Consider the following 23,212-nt stretch of genomic DNA (forward strand, 5'->3'; position numbering starts at 1 on the left):
TACAGTTTAAAAATAAATCTTACACAGCTTACATTTCAAATTTTTTCTTTAAAAGGAATTAGTTGTGTACAGGGGGGGTTAAATGGTTTTATAGACAAGAAAAAAACTGCACTAAACCCAACTTATTCATCATCACATTCTTCTTCATCTTAAGAATACAGTCTTTTAAATATCTTCAATAATATATTTTAGAAAACAGGTATGCATTCAGATATTTATAGTCTGCTGAGTGAAAAAAGAGAATTCGCTTTGTGATGCCATTTTTTTTATCTGAAAAGAAGTCTAACTACCAAATAATAACATTGCTTTCCTATTATCTCTGGCAATTCAAAAAGGAAATTTTAAGTATGTTCTTTGCAATATGACTATTAATTACCTGCCTTAGGATGGGTATGTTGAAAGGAACACTTAATTGGATTTGAGTTCTAATATTCACTTTTTTAAAAGGTCTCATAAGTTAATAGCCACATCTTATTCTGCATCCGATGATCAGAACAATCAGTATGTTTCCCAACTTCCTACTCAAAACATATCATATTAATGGTCAGAACCCTAGCACTTCACTTTTTAAATAGTTGCGTTTGATCTCTAATCAGTGCACATACAAGAAGCAACTAATCCTATATAATAAAGAGCTAATATGCTAATTAGATTGAACAGTAGAACGACCCATCCTGAAGGACGAGCTTCCTGACGAAGCCACGGCTGCGAGGGCCGAGCCCCTTGCATGCATTTTGTGCATTGGGCCTCTAGTAAATACATAAATAAGTGGAACAACAAATCAATGTTTCTCTCTCCCTTCCTTTAAAATCAATTTTTAAAATATTTTTAATTGGTTGTGAACCGAAATCTAACATTTCTCTTTGGTCTACATTTACATGTGACACTTCCAAAAATGTATCCTTATAAAAGGGTTCTTCTTAAGTTTAAAACTTACTAGTAGGGCTTGAAGAGTTCTTCCTTCCAATGTAGCATGCTTTCTGGATATTAGCCCCTACATTTGTACTCACTCTCTACTTTTCAAAGCACTCTCATTAAACTGATAGTTTGACCTCACAAATCTTTCCCCATTGCTTTTATCTGAATTTCACTTAGAATAATTTTCTTTACTGCAAGAGAAAATACTAGTGACTTCAGTTTTTCCTTCATTTTTTTTAGCTGTATAACCTGACAAACTATGTGATCTTAACAGCTTTTCTTTAATTTTATAAAATGGAGATAATTACTGGTACTATCTTATACTGGTGTTCAAGGATCAATCAAATTAGAGAATACAAAAGCATTTCACAAAATGTAAAGAAAATAAAAAAAAGCAAATCACTATTATTAAAATTAATAATAAGTACAGACTCCTCAAATCTGAAAGATAAAAAAAAAACAATAAGCTCTGACTGGTATGGTTCAGTTGGTTGAGCATCATCACCCCATGTACTGAGAGGTCTCAGGTTCAATTTCCAGTCAGGGCATATACCCAGATTTCAAGCTTGATCCCCAGTAGGGAGCATGCAGAAGACAGCCAATCAATGTTTCTCTCTCTCTCTCCCCAAAAAACAATAAAAACATATTTTTAAAAAACCACAACTATAAAACCAATAAATTTGCTGGCAAATATTCACATACTTATATTAATAAAATATATTTTAGGGTATCTAAACAGGTTTTGGCACTTTTTAAAATATTTTTGTCCCTCAAAAAATGATACATTAAAAATAGTTAAAAAGTTGCCAAAACCGGTTTGGCTCAGTGGATAGAGCATCAGCCTGCGGACTGAAGGGTCCCAGGTTCGATTCCGGTCAAGGGCATGTACCTGGGTTGCGGGCACATCCCCAGTGGGAGATGTGCAGGAGGCAGCTGATCGATGTTTCTCTCTCATCGATGTTTCTAACTCTCTATCTCTCTCCCTTCCTCTCTGTAAAAAATCAATAAAATATATTTTTAAAAAAAAATAGTTAAAAAGTAAAATAGAAATAAAAGCATTGAAAAGTCTTTTTTTTTTTATATATTTTATTGATTTTTCACAGAGAGGAAGGGAGAGAGATAGAGAGAGTTAGAAACATCGATGAGAGAGAAACATCGATCAGCTGCCTCTTGCACATCCCCCACTGGGGATGTGCCCGCAACCCAGGTACATGCCCTTGACCGGAATCAAACCCGGGACCTCTCAGTCCACAGGCTGACGCTCTATCCACTGAGCCAAACCAGTTTCGGCGAAAAGTCTTTTATAGATAAGTTTTTATTTAATCTCAGGCATAAAGGAGAGGTCAAGTTTTTCTTTCATATGCATTCATTTACAGCTAAATAATCATTTTACAAATAACACATCATAAGTATTAAATGACAATGCTGACAATGTCCACACTCTTCATAACAATAACACTGTGAAATTCATACTCCATCAAAACATTTCTGAAAAAAATGTTTAGTTAGGAATATATTGCTGAAACCTGTTTAATACGCAAAGTATTATTTCCACTGCCCAACACAATCTCAGTACTTTTACTGTTTCCTTACCCTCCTGATGATTCCGTGTTTTGCTGTCCCTGGTTATTATAAGATTGCTGGCCATATGAGCTCTGTTTTTGATTCTCATAACCACCGTAGGATTGTGAGTAACCTAAAGATTGGATGGATATACCACTTAGTAAAGGTTCTGATTTTTTTAATTTGTAAAGTAGCAAATTTAACAAACCAGTCCAACCTGATTGGCTTTGTCCATAATTGGAGTAGCCGCCATAGTTCTGTCCGTATGAGGAATCAGTAGTTTGCCCATAACCAGAATAGCTCTGAAATTTAGGTAAATACAAGTTTCATCACCTACTTAAGATAAAAATAACTATTTATAAAGAACACAATTTGTATTTTAACCTACTTGTGGTGCTTGTCCATAACCTTGATTGCTTTGATTTCCATAGGAAGAATAACTGTAAAAAAAAAAAAGAATGTACTACTTGAAAGAAATTTGCTAACATTGGCACTAGCAAATTTAACAGCTTGAAGAACCCTATCCTCATTTTCAAAAATAAGCTTCTTTTCTGAGAAACTGTCAATCTGCCCGTCTCTTGAGTGTAAATTGAAAGGTGATGATCAAAGACTACTAAAGACATAAATGAAGTCATTCCCAGATCTTTTGGATGCCAAACAAACACCAAAAGTTTTCCTTTGATAATCCCCCACAATTAAACAAAACTTCACCAGAGCTGGAAAATCTCTTCACCAGAGAATTATGCTTGGAAGGTGGGGAAGGAGGGACAATAAGGCAGCTAAACCCATAACAAATATCTGACAGAGAAAAATGATGATTGTCAGTGCTTTAATCAATTTATTATGTTTTGACAGATTAATTTCTTCCTACTATTTGCCTTAATTCTGCCTTTCATTTCCTAGAAAAGGCACGGGGCAGCACTAAAAGTTTAATTTTCGTGCCGTGGTAATTAGAATTATGTATATCTTCAGAATATTATCATAAAATAAGATTATTTTGTATCCCCAGTGTCAAAACAGCCTGGAATACAATTTGACTGAATAAATGTAACTTCCTCAGATTTGAGGAAGTGTCTTTAATTTTGCCTAACAAGTTCTAACAAGTCAAAAACAAACTTTCTAACTATATGCCAAAGAAAACTAAAATATTTACAAAAAATCTTACCATTTTAGAGCTTTCAAGTGCTAACAAAATTTAAGTTTGAGAAATCTATTTCATTGAATAAACATTTGCTAGCTGCCTACTATGAGATTAGCACTATCCTATGAGAATAAAAAATTAAATCAGTTTTCATGAACCGATATCTGAGATGCTATCCTGAGTATCTCACAGTGAACTGCAAAACATTTATCGTATTATAAGTTGAAGGCTGTATTTCTAGTAAGCATGAGAACTCTACTACATGTAAACATTCACATAAAAATATACTTTTTATTGTGAGCATGATGAGTCTTTAAAAAATGCTAACCATTTCTATTATAGTGCTTCTAGAAAATGTTCCAAATGAACATATTACATACAATAAAAATATAAAATGCTTTTTCTAAGAACCTATTATAGTTCATTGCTTAAATCCTTTTCATAATTGTTTCTTTTTTAAATTTTCCAAAGAAAACAATCTTTACAATACCTGTAAGGTTTGTTTTAATCTCCAGGAGGCATCTATATTCACTGATTCAGTCTTTTAAAAAGGGAGGAAATGTTTCACAGCACCTATTTACAAAGGCTGACTCTTTTCCCTTGCAGAGCTCATATTTAACTCTCTTAAGACATCCAAATACCAAATCTCAAGTGGGAAGGTCTGACTAAATTCATCTTTTTTTCAGTTCTACTCTTTCATGGTATTAAAATGTATGTATACTTTACCTTTGCTGCTCACCCCCAGACTGACCGTAACTTCCAGAATCTAAAACACATAAAAAGAATTTTAAATCTGATTTTAAATTATGCTTCCCTCAAAGGCTGGTTTTAGACCTTATAGAATAATGTGATAAGAAAATGTCATATAAAGAAACTACAGAAAGAAAAAACAAAGTTAAAAATATTGTGCAAGGAGAAATCTGTACAAATAGTATTTGCTGTTTATAGTACCTGTATCTTTGAAAACAACTACTACACAAACGTGTCCCAATGGTCACAAGGACCAAGTGATCAAATGTGAAATGATCAGTGAAAAATCCATCCTTTTAAACAAAAACTCAAAAGCTCAAGCTATATTACCTTTATATACAAAAAGACATCTTAAAACTAACCAGGACCAAAAAGGGGGAAGACACTCTGACAAGATAAATGCCAGGATTACATTTACTTCCATATCCTTCTCAGCCCAACATCTTTACCATTCCCTTGTACTGGATTGCCTTGGCTGTCAGCAGCAACAAAAACATCTGTGAAGACTTGGTAAAAGCAGCTATTAGTTGTTTAAATATAACTTTACCATGCTTTCAAGGTCTTAGCCAATTGATATAGCAACTCAGCAACACCTACTTCAAGCTTCCTTTTTGGCAATAAAATCTACCAAGAAAGGCATGAATTGAGTAATATATGTCAAAAAAAGAAAAACATTTTCTCAATACTTCAAAATGTATGCTTTATCAAAAACTTTTTAATAGGCTCTATCCTTCAGGCTCCTACTTACAGTCAAATGAATGACCTAAGTTTATTAATGATGAATAAGAGCAATATACTATATGATGTCTAACCACTATACTGTACACCAGAAACTAATACGAAAGGATGCTGAATGTAAACTGTAATTAAAATATAAATGTTTTAAGAGTATTGTATGAAATACTTTCAAGCAAAAAATGACACTCATAGTCATACTGCTGACCATTAGACCCAACCTCACCCAATTTGAAACACAACCATTTGTTGTTGGACAGTTCTGAAAACCAACCAAAAATTAAATCAGTGACTTTTTCATTAAACTCATATAAAGTTACAGTATGAAAACATTATTATACAATAAAAGTGTAATATGCTAATTAGACTGGACGTCCTTCCGGATGTCCTTCCGGACAACCTTCCGGACGAAGCCAGGGCTGCAGGGGAAACCCAAGTCCCTGCCGGCAGCTGGAGGGAAGCCCAGGTCCCAGGTGTCGGAGGGAAGGCGGTGCCAGCAGCCGGGGGAAGGAAGGCCTACTCTTGCACAAATTTCATGCATATGCATAGGCCTCTATAGTTACTAAGTGGGTGACATCAAATTTGGCTCTTTCCTAAATTCTCCAATCAGACTGAAATTATTATTTAAGCCTTAATTATAAGAATACTGAATGCAATCCTGACACAAACTACTCCTATGAATGTGAAAGACATAAAGCTACTTTAGATAGAAAAAACTGCATCACTGCCATGCCCATGGTAGTAAATGACTAAATTTATAGCAAAGCAAGTAAGAAAAACATGAAAAAGATAAAGACTCTAACTGGACCATAGCGATTAGATGCATCTATCAAATGAGGGGCAAAGTTAGCTTTAATCAAATAAGAAACGGAAAAGAATTATTGGGGGGCAGGATAGGTGTAATGTGAATAAAATTTAAGATACTTTAGGGATGCCAAAACCGGTTTGGCTCAGTGGATAGAGCGTCGGCCTGCGGACTGAAGGGTCCCAGGTTCGATTCCGGTCAAGGGCATGTACCTGGGTTGCGGGCACATCCCCAGTGGTAGATGTGCAGAAGGCAGCTGGTCGATGTTTCTCTCTCATCGATGTTTCTAACTTTCTATCTCTCTCCCTTCCTCTCTGTAAAAAATCAATAAAATATATTAAAAAAAAAAAAAAAAAAGATACTTTAGGGATGCATAATGGTCAAACTATATCAAAAAGTATGAATGTGATTTCTCTGTGACAAGAGTGGAGTCTAGGTTCTCAGTATACAGTGGGGCCTTGACTTACAAGTGTCCCGACTAACGAGTTTTTCGAGATACGAGCGGTCTCTCGGCTGATTTTTTTCGGGTTACGAGCCAGCTTCAGATACCCCACCACTAGTTGGCACAGCGAACGTCACAGTGAACGCCACAACATCAGCCCAGCATCACGTGTCTCACTCGTTCATTTTAAGTTACGAGCTCCCTCACGGAACAAATTAAACTCGTAAGTCAAGGTCTCACTGTATATCCCTTTGATTCAGGCAAAATTATGGAAGTGCACAACACATAGGTCATGTGTTCCTAGCTCAAATCTAGTATTGAGGCCTTAACTGTAACCCAGTCACTTCAGCCCTGTGAAACTGTCTTCAGCTAGCTGACTTTAAAACTGCAGAAGATATAAAAAAAAACATATTGACCAAATACTTGAGTCTGATACAGATGTTTATATTCATCAGAGAAAATCAGTTTATAATTATTTAGGGCATTTCAAACAACTGCTCATTACAAGTAGACACCTGGGCCTTGTGTCTGGATCCATGAATTATTTATAAGTGCTTTTACTTCCAAGTGTATAGGGTTTGATTCTCTTTGTTTTTGTCTTCTAATTATATTCCATTGCAGTAAGAAAAGGTATTTTCTATATTATTCCTGGTATTTGTTAGGATTTGCTGTTTTGTTGCTTTTCCTCCTTGAAAAAAAAAAATACTTTACTTGCATAAATATCCCTATGTGCTTGAAAAGAACTATGTATTTCTGTTAAATGAATTCCCTAAGTCTATAAGATGATGCTTATTAGTTCTATCATTCATATTCTTACTGTTTGGTCTGCCCAATGCCCAACCTATTAATTACAGAGAGGCATGTTTAAAAACTCTATTTGACTATCATTTTTTTTGGCTTTCATATTTTGAGGCTATAATTAACGTTAGGCACATAAAAGTATCGTTTTATATCTTCCTGGTGAATTTCCTTTTAACATTCATTACATAAAAACTATCATTTAAAATGTCCACACATTATTCTGCTGGTAACATAATCTCCCTTTTGTTTTTTTCCTGCTGAATCTCTTTCAATCTCTATACTTTCAATATTTCTTATATTTTAGGCATATTTCTGAACAGCCCATTTAGATCATTTTATTCCAATGTGAAAATCTTTGTCTTTAAATTGTTTCTGTACTTTTACTATTGTTACTTTTCTTATTTCTACCCACTAATATTGGACTGGTGTTTTTATTCCTTTTAAACTCCTTTCCTGCCTTCTATTGAATGTTTACATTTTCCTTTTACTACTTTATAAGTGATACATTCAATTTGTTTTAATAAGTCATCATTCATAATTATGTTCAATTTTAACATGTATTCTTGGCAAAGTTCAAAATGACCTTCAACCTCCGTTAGAATATAAGAATCTTAATAACATGCCAATCAGCCTTCACCTATTATTTTGCCCCACTTTTTCCCCATCCTTTTGCTGCCACATTCTTACAATCTCTAAATGTAATCATTTTCATCTTCAATAATTTACTTTTTGTTTACTGTTTGCTTCCGCCACATTACTTATTTTGCATTCTACTCCTCCATTCCAGATTTAACACACTTTATTAGTTCTAAGCCAAGATATGAAAGTGGCAGTCTTAGTCTTATTTTGGTAAAAATTTCAAAATCAATGGTTATTTTTCCTCTAAATTCCAAGGATTTCAATATTTTCCAGCTTAAACTTTTAAGTCTCTCAATCTTACGAGTTTCCTATTCCCTCTAGTAGGTTATTGGTATTTCAATCTGCAGTTTTACATGTGTATCTAGCTATGACTTTTGTTTGAAACCATTACCTAATTTTTAAAAATCATCAGTTTTGTAAAATTATCAACCATCTTTTAATTCTTCCATTTTCTCCTCAAATTTCTATTCGATGTATGACAGGACTCCTCAATCTACTTGACATGTTTCATCTCTATATCCTTCCTGAATTGAATTCTGGGTAAATTATATCACATCCTCCCCTTCACTATTTCTTCTACTAGGTCTATCTACAATTCAGTTTATTTTTTTTTTCCATTTCTAGAAGTTGTACTTGGTTCTTTTTCAGATCTATATGTGGTTTTTCATAGTATCTTGGTCTTAGGGTTGATTCCTTCTTTTAGGTTTTTAATAATTTTAAACATATAATATTCACTTTCAGATTACCTATTAGGGGTTCTAATCCCATTTATCACTAACACTCATTTTGGTGAATTGTTTAACCTAGAGTTCTGCAATTTTCTTACTGTGAACTTATCTTTTCTAAGGCATGTTTTTTCTATGTCTTGTGACCTAGGGTGTGAAATTTCCTCCAGGAAAGGTTTTTCATTTGTTTCTACAGTCAAACCTCATTTCTGGGACATCTCCCATCTCAAACAATTCAGTTCTCAACCAAATTGTTCACAGAAAAAATGTGGAACCAAATTTTGTTTTCTCGACTAGTCAACCCTTTCATACTGATACCTCAGCATGACAAAAAGCAGCTCTCAGACAACAAAGGAGATAATGCTTTTGTTGCTGGGAAAATCATAAAACATAAAGAAGTCATCAAGAGTGCTAATGCTGCCCAGCTGGTGTGGCTCAGTGGTTAAGCATCAATCTATAAACCAGGAGTTCACAATTCATTTCCCAGTTAAGGCACATGCCCAGGGTTGAGGGCTCAGTCCTCAGTAGGGGACATGCTGAAGGCAGACTATCAGTGATTCTCATCATTGATGTTTCTATCTCTCTCCCTCTCTCTTCCTCTCTGAAATCAATAAAAAAAATTTTTTTTTTTAAAGAGTGCCAATGTTACTAAGGGTGTGAAAGAAACAATGACCATAGGCAATTGAAAAGCTAGAAAAACTATTGTGTTGCCTTGGATAAAAGAAAAGCAGTTAGCCAGCCAATGACAGCATTTCAGAGGCAGCAATATGTGGAACAGCAAAGATGCTGCATGCTGACCTGAGAGACACCCCTAGAATGAGTATTAAAAGTGATTCCTTTAAGGCTGGTAGGGGGTGATTCGGTAAATTTAAGAAAAAAGGCCCAGCCAGTGTGGTTCAATGGTTGAGCATCTACCTATGGACCAAGAGGTCACCATTCGATTCCCAGCCAGGGCGGATTGTAGGCTGGATCCCGAGTGTGGGGCACGCGAGAGGCAGCCAATCAAGGATTCTCTCTCATCATTGATGTTTCTATCTCTCTCCCTATCCCTTCCTCTCTGAAATCAATAAAAAAAGAAAAAAAAAAAGAGTTGCTTGGCCACTGTGCTCAGTTGTTAGAGCATACCTAGGCTGCAGGTTCACACCCCGCCCCCAGAAGGCACATGGATGTTTCTTTTCCCACCCCCTCCCTTTCTCCCTTCTACTCTCCCTGAAAAGCAATGGAAAAAATCCTCAGATGAGGATTAAAAAATAAAGTATTTATAGATTAAACAGTACATTCATTAGACATGTACAGTATATAAGGCTAAACAGGGAGTCATTTGGGAGTCTGGAACTAATTAATTCAATTTACATTAGAGTGGAACCTCGTTTCTTGAATGTCTCCCATCTTGAATTCACTCCTCAGCTGACAACTCTTTCATGCTGATACTTGTAGAATCAGTCACACATCTCTCAGCTGACAAAGGAGAGAATGTGGAAATATGAGTCAGTTTACCACTGCTGAAATCTCAGAATATTTTGCTGTGAATATTTTCATGTTTTTTTGCTTTTGTTGCTGCTTATAATAAACTTTTTATTTTTTATGTCTTTATTGATTCCAGAGAGGAGGGGAGAGGGAGAAAAAGAAACATCAACGATGAGAGAGAATCCTTGATCAGCTGCCTCCTACACACCCCACAATGGGGATTGAACCCAAAACCCTGGCATGTGCCCCGACCCGGAATCAAACCATGATCTCCTGATTCATAGGTCAATTGATGCTCAACAACTGAGCCACACTGGTCGGGCAATTTTTCATTATTTTACTGTACATTTCTTTCCTTTTTGTTAAATTTTCATTTACATTTGATGTTCTTTTTGTTTTTAAAGTGTTTATAGTTTAAACAGTACAATAAACATGTACTAATATATAAGAAAGGTTAAAACAGGGAATCATTTCGGCACCTGGAACTAATTAATTCAATTTGCATTACATATTTCTAAAGGGAAAAAAATGATTTGGTTCTCGAACAAATCGCTTCTCAGCCTTCCAGAATGAATTAAGTTTGAGAACTGAGGTTCCACTGTACCAGGAGCCCTAAGGTTATTACCAACCCAGAACCACTTTTTATCTTGATTTCCTTGTTTAAGGTTCTTGGGCCCCATAACTAGCCTAAATATACATCCAAATTGTATGAAGCACAGGTTCAGGTTTACGAATTCTCAGAACTTTTTCACTCGGGTCCAGGGCATTCTTGTTATCTCTTATGCTGGTAGGTACAAGTTTTTTCCAGTTCATTCTTACACCAAAGGTACAGTCCTTCAAACAGCCAAGTCTTATGTAAGGGTCTTAGTTCCCATTACCTAGCTCTAATGGTCTCAAGGCTTCATCTCCTATTGTTTTAGTTACTTGGGCAATGAAATCATTTCTAAATGATGAGATCCATACACTCCTCTCCAGGGCAACCACCGAGTTAGCGTAATAGTTTTTACTTCGCTTCTGGTAGCTGGGGGAACTGTGCCCTTTTTGTCAGTTCTTACACTTTTAGGTGTTTATAGATAGAGGATTTTCAAGTTATCTTGGTCTGCTATATTGCCAAAATGAGAAGTAACTTGGCCTTTAATTTTTAATATATGTATAACTGATATTAGATTTGTAATTTTAACTTGAAAGATGTTAGATAATTCACATTTGTAAACAGTATTTGAATGTCTGAGAGCCTGACAATATTTATAATTTTGATTTACTGGTTACACAAGTGCTTATATTTTGTTAGGCTTTATAAGTTTACACTGTTAGGCATCTGGTGTGGTTGAGTCAACTTGATAGATTAAACTTATACGTGTAGTTTGGAATGTTTAAAGGACTTAACTAAACCTAATGCCATTAGTTGTTTAGGGGAGTTTACTATTAAGTTTATTAACAATATTCAACAAAGAACAAGTCAAAAGCATTACCCCTATTTCTTACAAAGTCAAAAGTATTATTTTATACACATTATAATTATGTGATCCTAAGTAGAACTTAAAGATTCTAGCTTAACTGATTTAGATGTGAGCAATCTTAAAATCATTTTCACATGTGAAAACCAATCTTGATGTTAAAAAAAACTGAACATTAAAAGTGACAAAAATCTGGTGTCTTGGTAATTTGAAGATTAGTACTAATGTAAACCAGCTCACACACTTGACACACTGAAAATCTTGGATTTTACAAATGGTAAACCTCTAAATTTTGATTTTCCATAAAAGCTATCTACTGCTATAAAATTAAGCCGTCATTTTATACCAACAATTATGTTAAAAATCAAGACAGGCCAAGTTTTTAATGAGCACTGTTTCCATTGAAAGCTGGTGAATTTCTCCATGAGGACTGGAGACTATTTCTTTTTTAACCGTGGATGGATGGGTCACATACCCTCCTGAGGGTATGCTTCTATGTACTTCGGTGGAGCTTTACCAGACTTCATCCCAAATTATGCACCTGGTAAGACGTACCAGCGTCCACTTTTAGGGTCAGGACTTATTTCTTGTTTGAGCAAGGATTACATGGAAACTGAAAGGAGATAAAAAGAAGCCCCCTTCCCCAGAAGATAAATAGTACGCTTCCTGACATCAATGTTAACATAAGGAATATTTGTCATCTTCCTCTCCAACCATTTCTTCTTAGCCTACTGCTTCCTTTTTACCACATGGCCAGCCTCCTGCAACACTGGATGACTGGGGGTGTGGTTTTCGGGTTTGAATACCAACAGGTTCTCCCTTACAAAAAAAAATGGAAAAGACTGTCACCAGTCATTTTCATCCCAGCTATTCGACTTTTAAGAAAATGTTCTGCTTTTGCACCTGAAAGGTGGTACCTAACTCTCACGATGGATTCTAGCAAGTGGGTAGCTGGGTCTCTGCAGCCTGTGAGGCACCCAATGACCGAGGGAGGAGGGCCTTGCGGGGTCAGCTGGGACCGCTACCTCAAGAGAACACCCACGTTCCAGACTTCATATTCTGGGTTAGGAGGCCCTAGATTGGCTATCCTGAAGGGACCACGGCCTCTTTTTTCTCTTCTACACAACGGGGAGGGGGGGGCGGGCTGCTATCAATTTAAGTGCTTCGTGGAAGGCTGTCTTTCTTCGGTCTATGTTTGCCTGTCGAGAATAGGAAAGGCTCACTTTCGAGTCTTGCAAGAGACTAAAAAAATGAACAGGGGAGAAGAAAGACAAGGGTGAAAAGGAAGCTGAATCTCTTACAAACACCCTCAGCTGGAATTCGACTCGTGACGACAGAGGGAATGACGACAAATAGGATTTCGTGGAATGCAACGTCCTTTTGAAAGGGCTCCCAGGGCGCCAAGGCCCCCACCTGATGAATGGGTGAGTCAGGAGGCCCAGCTCCACTTGGTGATTGGGTAAACTGAGGAACGGGGCGGGGAGGCGGCTGGCCCGAGGCCTCGCAGAAAGGTCCGAGGCGGCGCGGAGAACCAGAAGCACCGATTCTCACGCTGATGCTTGACTCACGGGCTCCCCCCGCCCCTGTGATGGCGTAGACGGCCTCCGCCCCCCCGACTCACACACCCTCCCCCGGGAACGGCACGTCGCCTCAGGTTCCAAGGACAGAGCCAAAAGACAGGGGCCCGCAGCGCTCCCGCCAGGATCTGCAGACGGGAAGCGTTGGGAGCGTGCGTCCCTCCAGTCCAACATGGCGGCGGCGGCGGCCGCGTCCGCGCCCCCACCCCCCAGCCTCCCTCAGGGCCGGAGGCTTTTCCTCGGGGCCCTCCGGTGGGCGGGAAGATGGCCCAACCCTGCAAAACCCCTTCTCGCCGCTGCCGCTGCTCGCTGAAAGAATCACCTACCCGACATGACTAACGGCCGCGGCGCCGAGCCCCCACAGCCCGCCGAGAACAAGGAATACGAAAGCCAGGCGGCACAGCGGCCGAAGCGGTACTGAGGGCAGAGCGGCGGGGTGAGCCCGACTGCGGGGCCTCGGCAGCCAATCAGAAGGCGGCGGGCGGTACCACCGCGTCGCGGCTGGAGGGGGGCTTCTGTACTAGTACTAGCCTCCAAACCCTGAGGACTTCGGAATCCCTATCTGTTCTCCCCTCCTCGGACCATACCATTATTGAGAGGGAATTGAGGAGAACGTACCAATGCCGCGATCAGGCGGGGGGAAGGAAGCTGAACCTGCTCTCTCTGTCATAAGTACAGTCCTGTTTCCTACTCTATTGGGTCTGATAGAATTTGAGGTTAGGAAGCGAAAGAGGAGAGACCTTGTAAACACAGGTTGTTTGGTTAGAAATGGACTTTCTTCCCCTAAATTTTCGAATGGTATGCCCTAAGTCGCACCGCTGGGGCTGCAGACTGCTCGAGCCGCCTGGGGGCGTTCGGAGTCTACGAGCTCGGAGACGGAAAGTCGGAAAGTCGTGACCAGTTCAGGTACCTAATTGCCTCCCCGTTTGTCCTAGCTAGCTTGTCAAGCAAAAAACACACTACAAGGTAATACTGAAACAAGCGTGTGCATTAAAACGAAAAATCACACACAGACTGGACTCTGAAAAAAAAAAAAAGGAACAGACTGGACTCTGAGGATGAGGCGGGATGGGGTGCAGAGCGTTGGTCTTCAGTGCTATTGTAATACCTAACTCTCATGGTCAGGCACCTTACATTATCTCATTTAATTCTCGCAACAGGCTGATGAAAAGTTATCTCCATGAAACAGAAGATGGAGCAGAATTCACTTGCTCTAGGTCACACAGCAAGGAAATGGCCAGCGTGAAATCTGAATCCTCGTCACCAGATACCACGGTCTGTGGGTTCAGCCCTGAGGCTGTGCTGCCTAAAGGGAACTAGAACTCTAGGGTGTGAGACAAAACTGTGAACGCCCAGGGGACACGCAAGGATGTTTTCCCCGAGGGCAAGGTGACATCCGAGGCAAACCATAGGTGGTGAGCAGAGGTTGACCACATGGGGGAAAGTGCTTTGGACTGCATAGTTGCAAAACTAGTAAGTCAGTATGTTCAGAGTTGGCCCACGAGGGTAGAATGGTAGGAGATGAGGCCAGAAAAGTAGCTGAGACCTTGTAAAGTACATGAGAGTCTGTGCTTTACCTTGAAGGCAGCGGAAACCCCTCACCTGGGGATTTCCAGAGGGAGTGGAAGGGAGGGAGGAGGGAGCGAGAAAGAGAAAAACAAACATAAAGGTGAGAGAGACAGGTGGATTCATTGCCTCCTACACGTGCCCCTACCAGGGCTGCAAACCAGGTACATGCCTTTTTATATATATATATATATATTATTGATTTTTTACAGAGAGGAAGGGAGAGGGATAGAGAGTTAGAAACATCGATGAGAGAGAAACATCGATCAGCTGCCTCTTGCACATCCCCTACTGGGGATGTGCCTGCAACCAAGGTACATGCCCTTGACCGGAATCGAACCTGGGACCCTTCAGTCCGCAGGCCGACGCTCTATCCACTGAGCCAAACCAGTTAGGGTCCAGCTACATGCCTTTGACTGGGAATCGAACCTACGACCCTTCGGTCTGCAGGTCCGATGCTCTAACTACTGAGTCAAACCAGCCAGGGTGAGACTTGGGATTTTTTTTAAAGGATAAGAATATAGAAAGTATTGCTCATCATCAATTCTTTAAGTCTGTGCCACCATTCATCAATGTATTTATTCATGCATGCATGCATGCATGCAAGCATTCTTCACTCAATTGCCATCTCATGATAACTGCTAGGTGTTAGGTCCTGGAAGGCCCTGGAGATAGAAAAATAGGAAGCACCGCAGCCTCTGCCCCTCAGGAATTGCAGTCTCCTAACAGGGACAGTATAAACGTGTTATTCAATCCACTACTAAACATGCTCGAATTGGAGGATGCAAAGGGTGCTCTGAAAACACAAAGGAAGGGCATCTAGGGGACGGAAGGGTGGAGGGTGGAAGGGTCAAGGCGGTATTAAGGGAGACTTCCTGCAGGAGATACCTCCCAAACTGATCTTTGAAGAAAGAGCAGGAATTCACCAGGGGGTGTATTATCAGGAACAGCTTGCTCCACATGCAAAAGGCTGTATTTGCACAGACTAAGAGGGAGCAAAGTTCTGGGAATTGCAAGTGGATTAGTCTGGCTGTTCTGCAGAGTTGCAGGGATGGCGAGTGATTACAAATGAAGTGAAAGAAGTAGGCAGAAGCCACAGCTTGAAGAGCCTTATGTGCCTTGTGAAGGATTTCGGATATTAAATTTCAAACAATGGGGAACCTCTGAGGAATCTAATCAAATGAGTGGCATTTAGTTTTCTATATCCACTCTCTCTTTTAATCTTCTGGATGCCCCATGAAATGTAAGTATTGCTGTTATCCGCATTTTGTAGACGAGAACACTGAAGGTGGAATTCTTTAGTTCACACAGCCAATTAAGGACAGAAGCAGAGCTCGCATCTAGGCCTTTGAACCAAGGGCAGTGTTCTTTTTACAATATCCCTGGTCTCCCAAACTTGAAACAGGGAACTCCTCCCAGGTCTGCACTGCTTTGGCACTTCTTTCCAAGGGACTCACAGATTGAATGCCCTGCCCTCCTGCCTTTCAAGCTTTTGCCTAGGGATGATTATCTGCAACATAATTCACCCAGTCACTCTTTTTTTAAAAAATATATTTTTATTGATTTCAGAGATGAAGGAAGAGGGAGAGAGAGATAGAAACATCAATGATGAGAGAGAATCGTCGATCAGCTGCCTGCTACAACCCTCCCTCCCCCACTGGGGATCAAACCTGCAACCTGGGCATGTGCCCTGACCAGGAATCAGACCGTGACCTCTTGGTAGAGCCATGCAGCCGGGCCACCCAGTCATTCTTCACACGACAAGATCCTGCTCCCTCTACCATGCTGGCCTTAGTCTGCATATTTAGGGAAGACAGCAGGTACATTGTACACATCAGCGTTAGGAGAATGTATTTGTGAAGGTCTCGGTACTGGGCCTGTTTGCCCGTGGTCTAGCCCTCAAGTCCTCACATGGAGAGCTGACCCTGCAGCTCCATTTCAGCTTCAGAGATTCCTTCAGGCAGTACCTTCCCACTAGAATCAGTCCATGGGTGTCCTATTGGGCAAGAAGTTGGTAGAAGAAAATGAGGAACCAGGGTTATTTCTCCCTACCCCTCTCTGCCATGGGGGAGGGGGTGTGGTATAGGGTCTCAGGCAGCAGCTGTATTGTCCAGGGCTCCAGTTTCCATCTTAGACTCTGGCTACTGGACTCCAGGAACCTTACTCCTCCCTTCATTCCCCCAGCCTATGGCTGGTAGAGGCCTCTAGCTATTGTTTTAAAAAGAAACAAACAAACAACAGGGCAAAATAGAGTCACTTTTGCTAAACCACAGCACCAAACCAAAGCTTTATAACAAACTTAATTGCAATTTCAGCCTCTCCCAGGGGTGGAATTTTAAACCAATCAGTCTGGAATTTCCTGATCCACACTAGTGAGGCAATCTGCCCCATAAGCCCTCGGCCTTCCTCTAGGGCAGCAGTTTTTAAGATTTTTAACTGGTGTGCCACAAGAATTTCTTAAACATGCAATACCTGACTATTTAGTCAGCGCACTAACCTCTTTTTCCTTAGATTGTCAAATAAAAAAATAACAACAGCCAACACAACAATAGCCATCTGATGTAAACGAATCAAAATTTTACCTTTTTGTCAGATCAGAAAAAAATATTTATTTTTTTATTGTGCCCAGAATTTTAGTAATTAGTTTATGTGTGCCGTGAGATGGAAAAGTTGAAAAGCCCTGCTCTAAGGTATGGCATCTTTGTCTGAAATAATCCACTCTTAATTTAGTCCCCTCTTCTTTCTTCCTATAAAAACCCACTATTTTGTATAACTCATCTGAGCACCCATCTGGCGATTCATCAATTGCTTAATAAAGCCAATTAAATCTTCAAATTTACTGTTAAATTTTGTTCTTTAACACTGTTGATAATTTTTGCGTTGCCTTCATTCCCTAGTTGGCTTTCCAATCCTTCGACCATTGCAGTAGAGCCTTGTAGGACCTCTGAGAACTGTGAATTGACTTAGAGCGAGAAGGGAAGCCATTAGAGGGAGCCATTTAGCAGAGGCCTTTCAGGAACTGGCCTGTGTTACCAGGATTACTCTGGCTGCCGTCTTGAGAATAGACTGTAGGGGACAGGAGAGGAAGCAGGCAGCGGTAATTGCTCTTACCAGAGTGAAAAAGAGACCGCAATGATTTTTGCCTCTCTTGTGGAAAGCCTGTGGAATTCACAGTTGTACCACATAATCCCAGGCTTGCCTACCTGACTAGAGGCCAATTTGTTCTCTAGTCCGGTCGCCTAATTCATCTTTGAACCTCTCAGTGCCTCACACAGTGCCTGAAACAGGAGGCACCAAAAAGAAGGAGGAGGAGGAGGACCTTGTATTTAATTAATAAATAAATAAATAGGGGAAATGGCATGACTTGTCTCTCTCACTTGTCTGTAAACTCTTCAAGCTCAAAGGCCTTATCTAGGACTTTCCTAGTCTCCCAAGTGCTTGGTGAGTGTCTGTTGAAAAGCTGACAGCTGTTCTGTGCCAGGTGCCACAGGCAGTAGTAGCCATCACCACCCTCCACGTGGTGCCTCTCACTGCTCCTCCAGCCTTCCTAGAGAGCAAGCCTCCCGAGAACATTACCCTGAGGCTCCACTTTGGCAGGGGAAGGCTCCTTGTAAATGACTGGGCTACTCCTCCTCTGGACAGTGGCAGGCACTTCCTGTTTGGGGTGGAAAGGAAGCAGACGATTTCCTGTTAGCAGGTCTTTTGAGCAAAGCAGGGGAGTCTGAGCAGGGCCTGGCCCAGCCTTTCAGGCCAGATGCCTGGCGGATAGATAGCCTCTATGTGGAAGGGAAGTGGGGCACAGTGCCAGCTTGGCCAGGCTTTTATTATGCTCCTAGCAAGTCCCCTGGGTCCTGGTGGGAGTAAAAAACAAACCAGAAGAGACTGACACCCTGCAAACTGCGATGAGAGTTAGGGGAGATGGGACTGGTCTGAGCCAAAGAGAGCTGCCTGGTGAGGAGGTGCTCATGTGACTGTCCTGGGGCAGGCTTGTGTACATAGTTCATGTGAGCACTCTCGAGTGTGAACCTGTGTGTAGAATATATGTGTGAGCCCTGGCAGGTGGCTCAGTTGGTACACCAAGGTTGCAGGTTTAATCCCCAGTCGGGGCACATACAAGAATCAACCAATGAATGCATAAATAAGTGGAACAACAAATCAATGCTTCTCTCTCTCTCTAAAATCAATCAATAAAAAAATACGTGTGAGTGTGTTTGTTTCTAGGCACCCAATACCCAGCACATGATAGGATTTAACATTTATTAACTGTCTAGCTTGTTCCCCATAGAAAACCGGGGTACTAGAAAAGGCAGAAATTATTGTTGTCCCATTTTAAGAAGGCAAAAATTCAAACCCAGTTCTGTCTTATTCTACATTTCTTGCTTTTTCTAGTCGAGTATGAGTGTGTGTGTGTGTGTGTGTACAGGGAGGGAAGGAGGGAGGAAGGTATACTTGTGAATGTGATCCAGACTGATGAGACCACATCCACATGTGCTAGAGAGGAAATTTCTGTTTCAGAGGCAGAAGTGATTGCTAGAAAATCAGGGCTTTAAGAATTGAATCACAGCTAAAAATGCAGAGGTTATAGTCAATAATGAATCCAAATCATCACAGCTAAAATGCTCAAAACTCCGGGAAAAGCCTCCTTTCAGCTCTCCCAAGCTAATCTCATGTCCTCACGATTCCTCTTCTTATTCCTATTATTGTAGTTTCGGGAGGTTGATCATGCTGTTAGTGCCTTTCTCTGGAGTCCAGAATTCCTTCTGATAAAATCTGCTTTGTGTTCTGCACACTTCCTGGGGAGGAGGAAGGGGCAGAGACAAAGCGGATTGTTTCTCATGTTATGAAGAGAGAAACTGAGGCCCAGAGGGGCCTTGTCCAGGTCCGCACATCCTGCCTGATTCAAGAGGTCCTGGTCAGGAAGACGACTCATTGGCCAGCTGTTGCCTTCTGTCACAGAAGAAGGAATGGTCCAGGCAGCTGCCAGCCTGGGCAGGCAACATGCCCACGCCCTGGCTTGAGTTCCACAGAAGTCTGGTCCACTCTGGGAAAGCTGGAAGGCACTGTGGATCTGAACTAAGCCCAGTGCGGGGCGAGGGAGGGAGGGGAGCAGCTCTCTTTGAAGAGTAAGTATGAGAGGACTGCCAGCCCTGCTGGGCCAGGAACCTGCCCAGCCAACTTAGAGTGAGAAGGAAGGTGAGAGCCAGATCCTTGGAAAACCTAGTACTAGCTTCCTCTAGAACATTGCTATCTAGTATTTAGTGATTAAGTAGGTCTGGAGTAGGGCTCTAGAATCTGAATTTTTTAATGTGTGCCTCTAGGTGATTCACTGCAGGTGATCCAAGAATCACATTTTATAAATCTGACTTGAGGAAAGATAGTATAGTGTCTAAGGGTGTGAGATCTGGACTTATTCTCCAGTTTTGTACCCTGACTCCATTTCTAGATTTGTGACCTTGGACAGGTGTTATCTCTGTGTGCCTCAGTTTCCGAATCTTTAAGATAAGGATGCTGACACTAGTAGCTGTAAAGATTCGATGACAAAATCTGTGTCAAGCGCACAGCACAGCACATACATGGCTCATGTTAATTTCTCAACAAGTATTTGCCGTTATTATTTGCTCCAATTCCTCATTCCCATCCCCACCCCTCCCCCACCAGAGGAAGAAATAATAGTATTGGGTTGATACAGCAACTTGTCACCACAGTATTGTTTGGGATGTGGGTGATCTTTGGAATGTGCTTTGAGAATTCCTACTCCAAAGCCATTCTCCTCCTATCACTCTTCTGATACCCTGGCTGTGGACTGAGCTTCTTCGGTAAACCTATCCTGACTTTATCTTCCTGTCCTCCTTGATCCTTCTCTCATATGGCAAGCCACCTTCCTTCTCCACCCCTTCGAAAGTTATTTGGCTCAGCATGTGTCCTAAGGTAACACCAAACAGCAAGTCAGTTGAGGGGCCACAGAGACCTCTAGATTCCTGAAGAAGATCACAGAATCTGTTGCTCTGGGACTTATGAGTAAGCCTCAGAGGCAGAAGGGAACAGAAGCTTCTGCTACCCAGGTTCTAACCATGGAAACATGCTGGGAAACAGACATCCTGTGCAAAGGCATGGTTGAAGGCCATGGGGAGTGTGTGGGCAAAGGAAGCTCTGTTCTGTACAAATTCTTGCAGGCACTTCCAACTCTGCATGGCATCTCCAAGTGACCATTAGCAGGAAGGGAATGGGGGAAGGAAGGATGGCATGGAATAATTCAACCAAGGACACAAAAGGAAAGCAGAGGAAATCAACCTTCAAACACAGTAGTTGTGCTAGTTTTTGAAGTTCAGAGACCAAGTCTCACCTGGGATGCAGAGAAAAGCAGGGTCAGCTATCCAAAGTGTCTCCTCCCAGTCGCTCAGCCCTCCTGAGACCACGGTTTCCTGCCTCCCACTCTCCTAAGAGTGCAGCTGAAATAGAGAACTCCTGGGATGTGCTAGAGCAGTGGTTCTCAACCTTCCTAATGCCTCGACCCTTTAATACAGTTCCTCATGTTGTGGTGACCCCCAATGTCATTGTTACAAATTGAACATAATTAAAGCATAGTGCTTAATCACAAAAGCAATATGTAATTATATATGTGTTTTCTGATGGTCTTAGGCGACCCCTGTGAAAGGGTTGTTCGACCCCCAAAGGGGTCGCGACCCACAGGTTGAGAACCGCTGTGCTAGAGGAAGGGATGGAGACATTCTTCCTGAAGAAAAAAATGGCAAATCTGGGTTTGGCTCCAGCTTGACCCACAATGTCCTTACCAACTGGTACTCCCTAGAACTCCCTGGCCTAAAGCAGAATTGGATCTGGCCTATTAAAATCCACCTTATTGGTCAAGGGCACCATATATTATGTCATACCTGCAACCTTCTGACAGCCTCCCCAACACACACACACACACACACACACACACACACACACGTCGCCAGATAAAATAGAGTACACCAAGTTAAACTTGAATTTCAGATTAAATTTCTAGTTTATGTCCCAAATAGTGCATTAGCACATGTTATGCTAAAACAATTACGCGTCGTTCATCCGATACTCAAGTTTAACTGTATTTTTATTTGCTAAATCTAGCAACCTTACCCAACTCACCTTCAGAATCTGCCTCCTCCAGGCTCACCACAGGACTTCACTGGAACCTGTGGCTTGTGTTGGTTTTAGCTGAGAATTTTCGTTAGTCTAACCGGCTACACCGAAAGCTCTCGGAAGATAAGGCCCAGGCCTTGTCCACAACCACTGGCGCTCCCTTCCAGGAAAGGAGAGTCCTTATATCTATCTATTAAATATAGATGCACACAGGGCATCTGTGGAGAGGGGATGGGCAAAGAAAAATCCATTCTCAACTCTACGCCCCAGGGGAGTCCAGCACGGCGATGTGCCAGTGAAAGGCGCCTTTTTCTCATTGGTCTGCCAGAGGAGCATCTGTTTCTAATTGGTTCATCCAGGAGGCGTGCCCCCTTTTCATTGGTTGGTTGGGAAGTGGGTGGGGCCTATTTTAATTACTCCACCCACAGGAACGCCAGTTTCGAGGAAGGTTATCCAATCAAAGAGGAACTTTTTAAAAATTCCTCCACCAGAGTGGCACCTTTTTCTAAATAACAAAACCTTTCTATGTATTAATAAATTTTCTGAGGCCCTAAGCCCGAGGATAAGAGCACTTCATTACGTTTGTTTGGCACTTTATAGATTCCAGATTACTTTTACATCTATCAACTCATCTAATCCACACAGTTCCGAGAGGTGGGCATCACTGTGTCCTTTGCATTTTACAGACTGAGACTAGGAGACAGTAACCTGCTTGCAGTTACTAAGGCAGATAATGAAGACAGTTTACTTTGGCTCAGCATGAGTTTAGCTAAGGCTTCCACGTGAATCATTTCATTCCACCTTTACTACCATTGTGTGGGATCCATAAAGCCAGGCACTCTCCACTCATTCTCTCTTTTAACCTCCCTGCAACTCCAGAAACTAAATATCATTTGCTCTCATTTTACTGGTGAGGAAACTGACGCTCCAAGTAGTTAAATCCTTTGCGAAAAGTCACAGTGCTTGCAAGCGACCATTTATCAAATGCGTACTTACTGCCAGCACGGTGCTGGGTTACTTGCAGGCGTTATTCTCTCATTAACTGCTCCCTACAATGACATGGTTCTGCCTGGTATTATTATCCCTGGTTAGTGGTGAGAAAAATCGGTTCAGAGGAGGCTTGCCCAAGACCACACAGCCAGCAGGCAGGTTGAGGCAGGATTCACACTGCTAGCAAAAAAGCAGAGCTGGAACTCAAATTAAATTCTTCTGACCCCAGCCCAAGGCTCCTTCCTTCACCCTCCAGGTCCTTGCTCCCTGCCAGCCTGGCTGAACCAATCAATGAGCCTCATCTACAAGTCAGGTAGCTATGCCGGCCCGGAGAAGACCCTCTCACCCCGCCCTCCCCAGAGCGATCTGGCTCAACTCGAGGGGGCGGGCGGGAGAATGGGTCCGCGGGGCGCCAGCGGGCACCGGGCGAGGCCCTACAGCCTGCGGAGGAAACTTCAGAACCGCCGCGTTCCAGCAGCGGAGTGGGGTGGGTGTGGCCGGAGTGCCGGGCTCC

The 23,212-nt window shown here is 41.5% G+C and overlaps 1 protein-coding gene across 1 annotated transcript in view; it reads right to left on the reverse strand.

The window, feature by feature from the left end:
- Positions 1–13,444, reverse strand: part of TAF15 (TATA-box binding protein associated factor 15) — a 36,191-nt gene extending 22,747 nt beyond the window's left edge. Inside the window, exons 1-5 of the mRNA XM_070395011.1 lie at positions 13,347–13,444; positions 4,349–4,388; positions 2,870–2,921; positions 2,699–2,783; positions 2,512–2,614 (exon numbers count right to left, since the gene is read on the reverse strand). Of these exons, the coding sequence (XP_070251112.1) occupies positions 2,512–2,614; positions 2,699–2,783; positions 2,870–2,921; positions 4,349–4,388; positions 13,347–13,353 (287 nt within the window). The 5' untranslated portion in view covers positions 13,354–13,444. The remainder of the gene's footprint in view (positions 1–2,511; positions 2,615–2,698; positions 2,784–2,869; positions 2,922–4,348; positions 4,389–13,346) is intronic.
- Positions 13,445–23,212: the final 9,768 nt, after the last annotated feature.

Source organism: Myotis yumanensis, unplaced genomic scaffold, assembly GCF_028538775.1.
Source record: "Myotis yumanensis isolate MYYU_CA2020_CCGP unplaced genomic scaffold, mMyoYum1.0.hap1 SCAF_16, whole genome shotgun sequence".
Classification (NCBI taxonomy): domain Eukaryota; kingdom Metazoa; phylum Chordata; class Mammalia; order Chiroptera; family Vespertilionidae; genus Myotis; species Myotis yumanensis.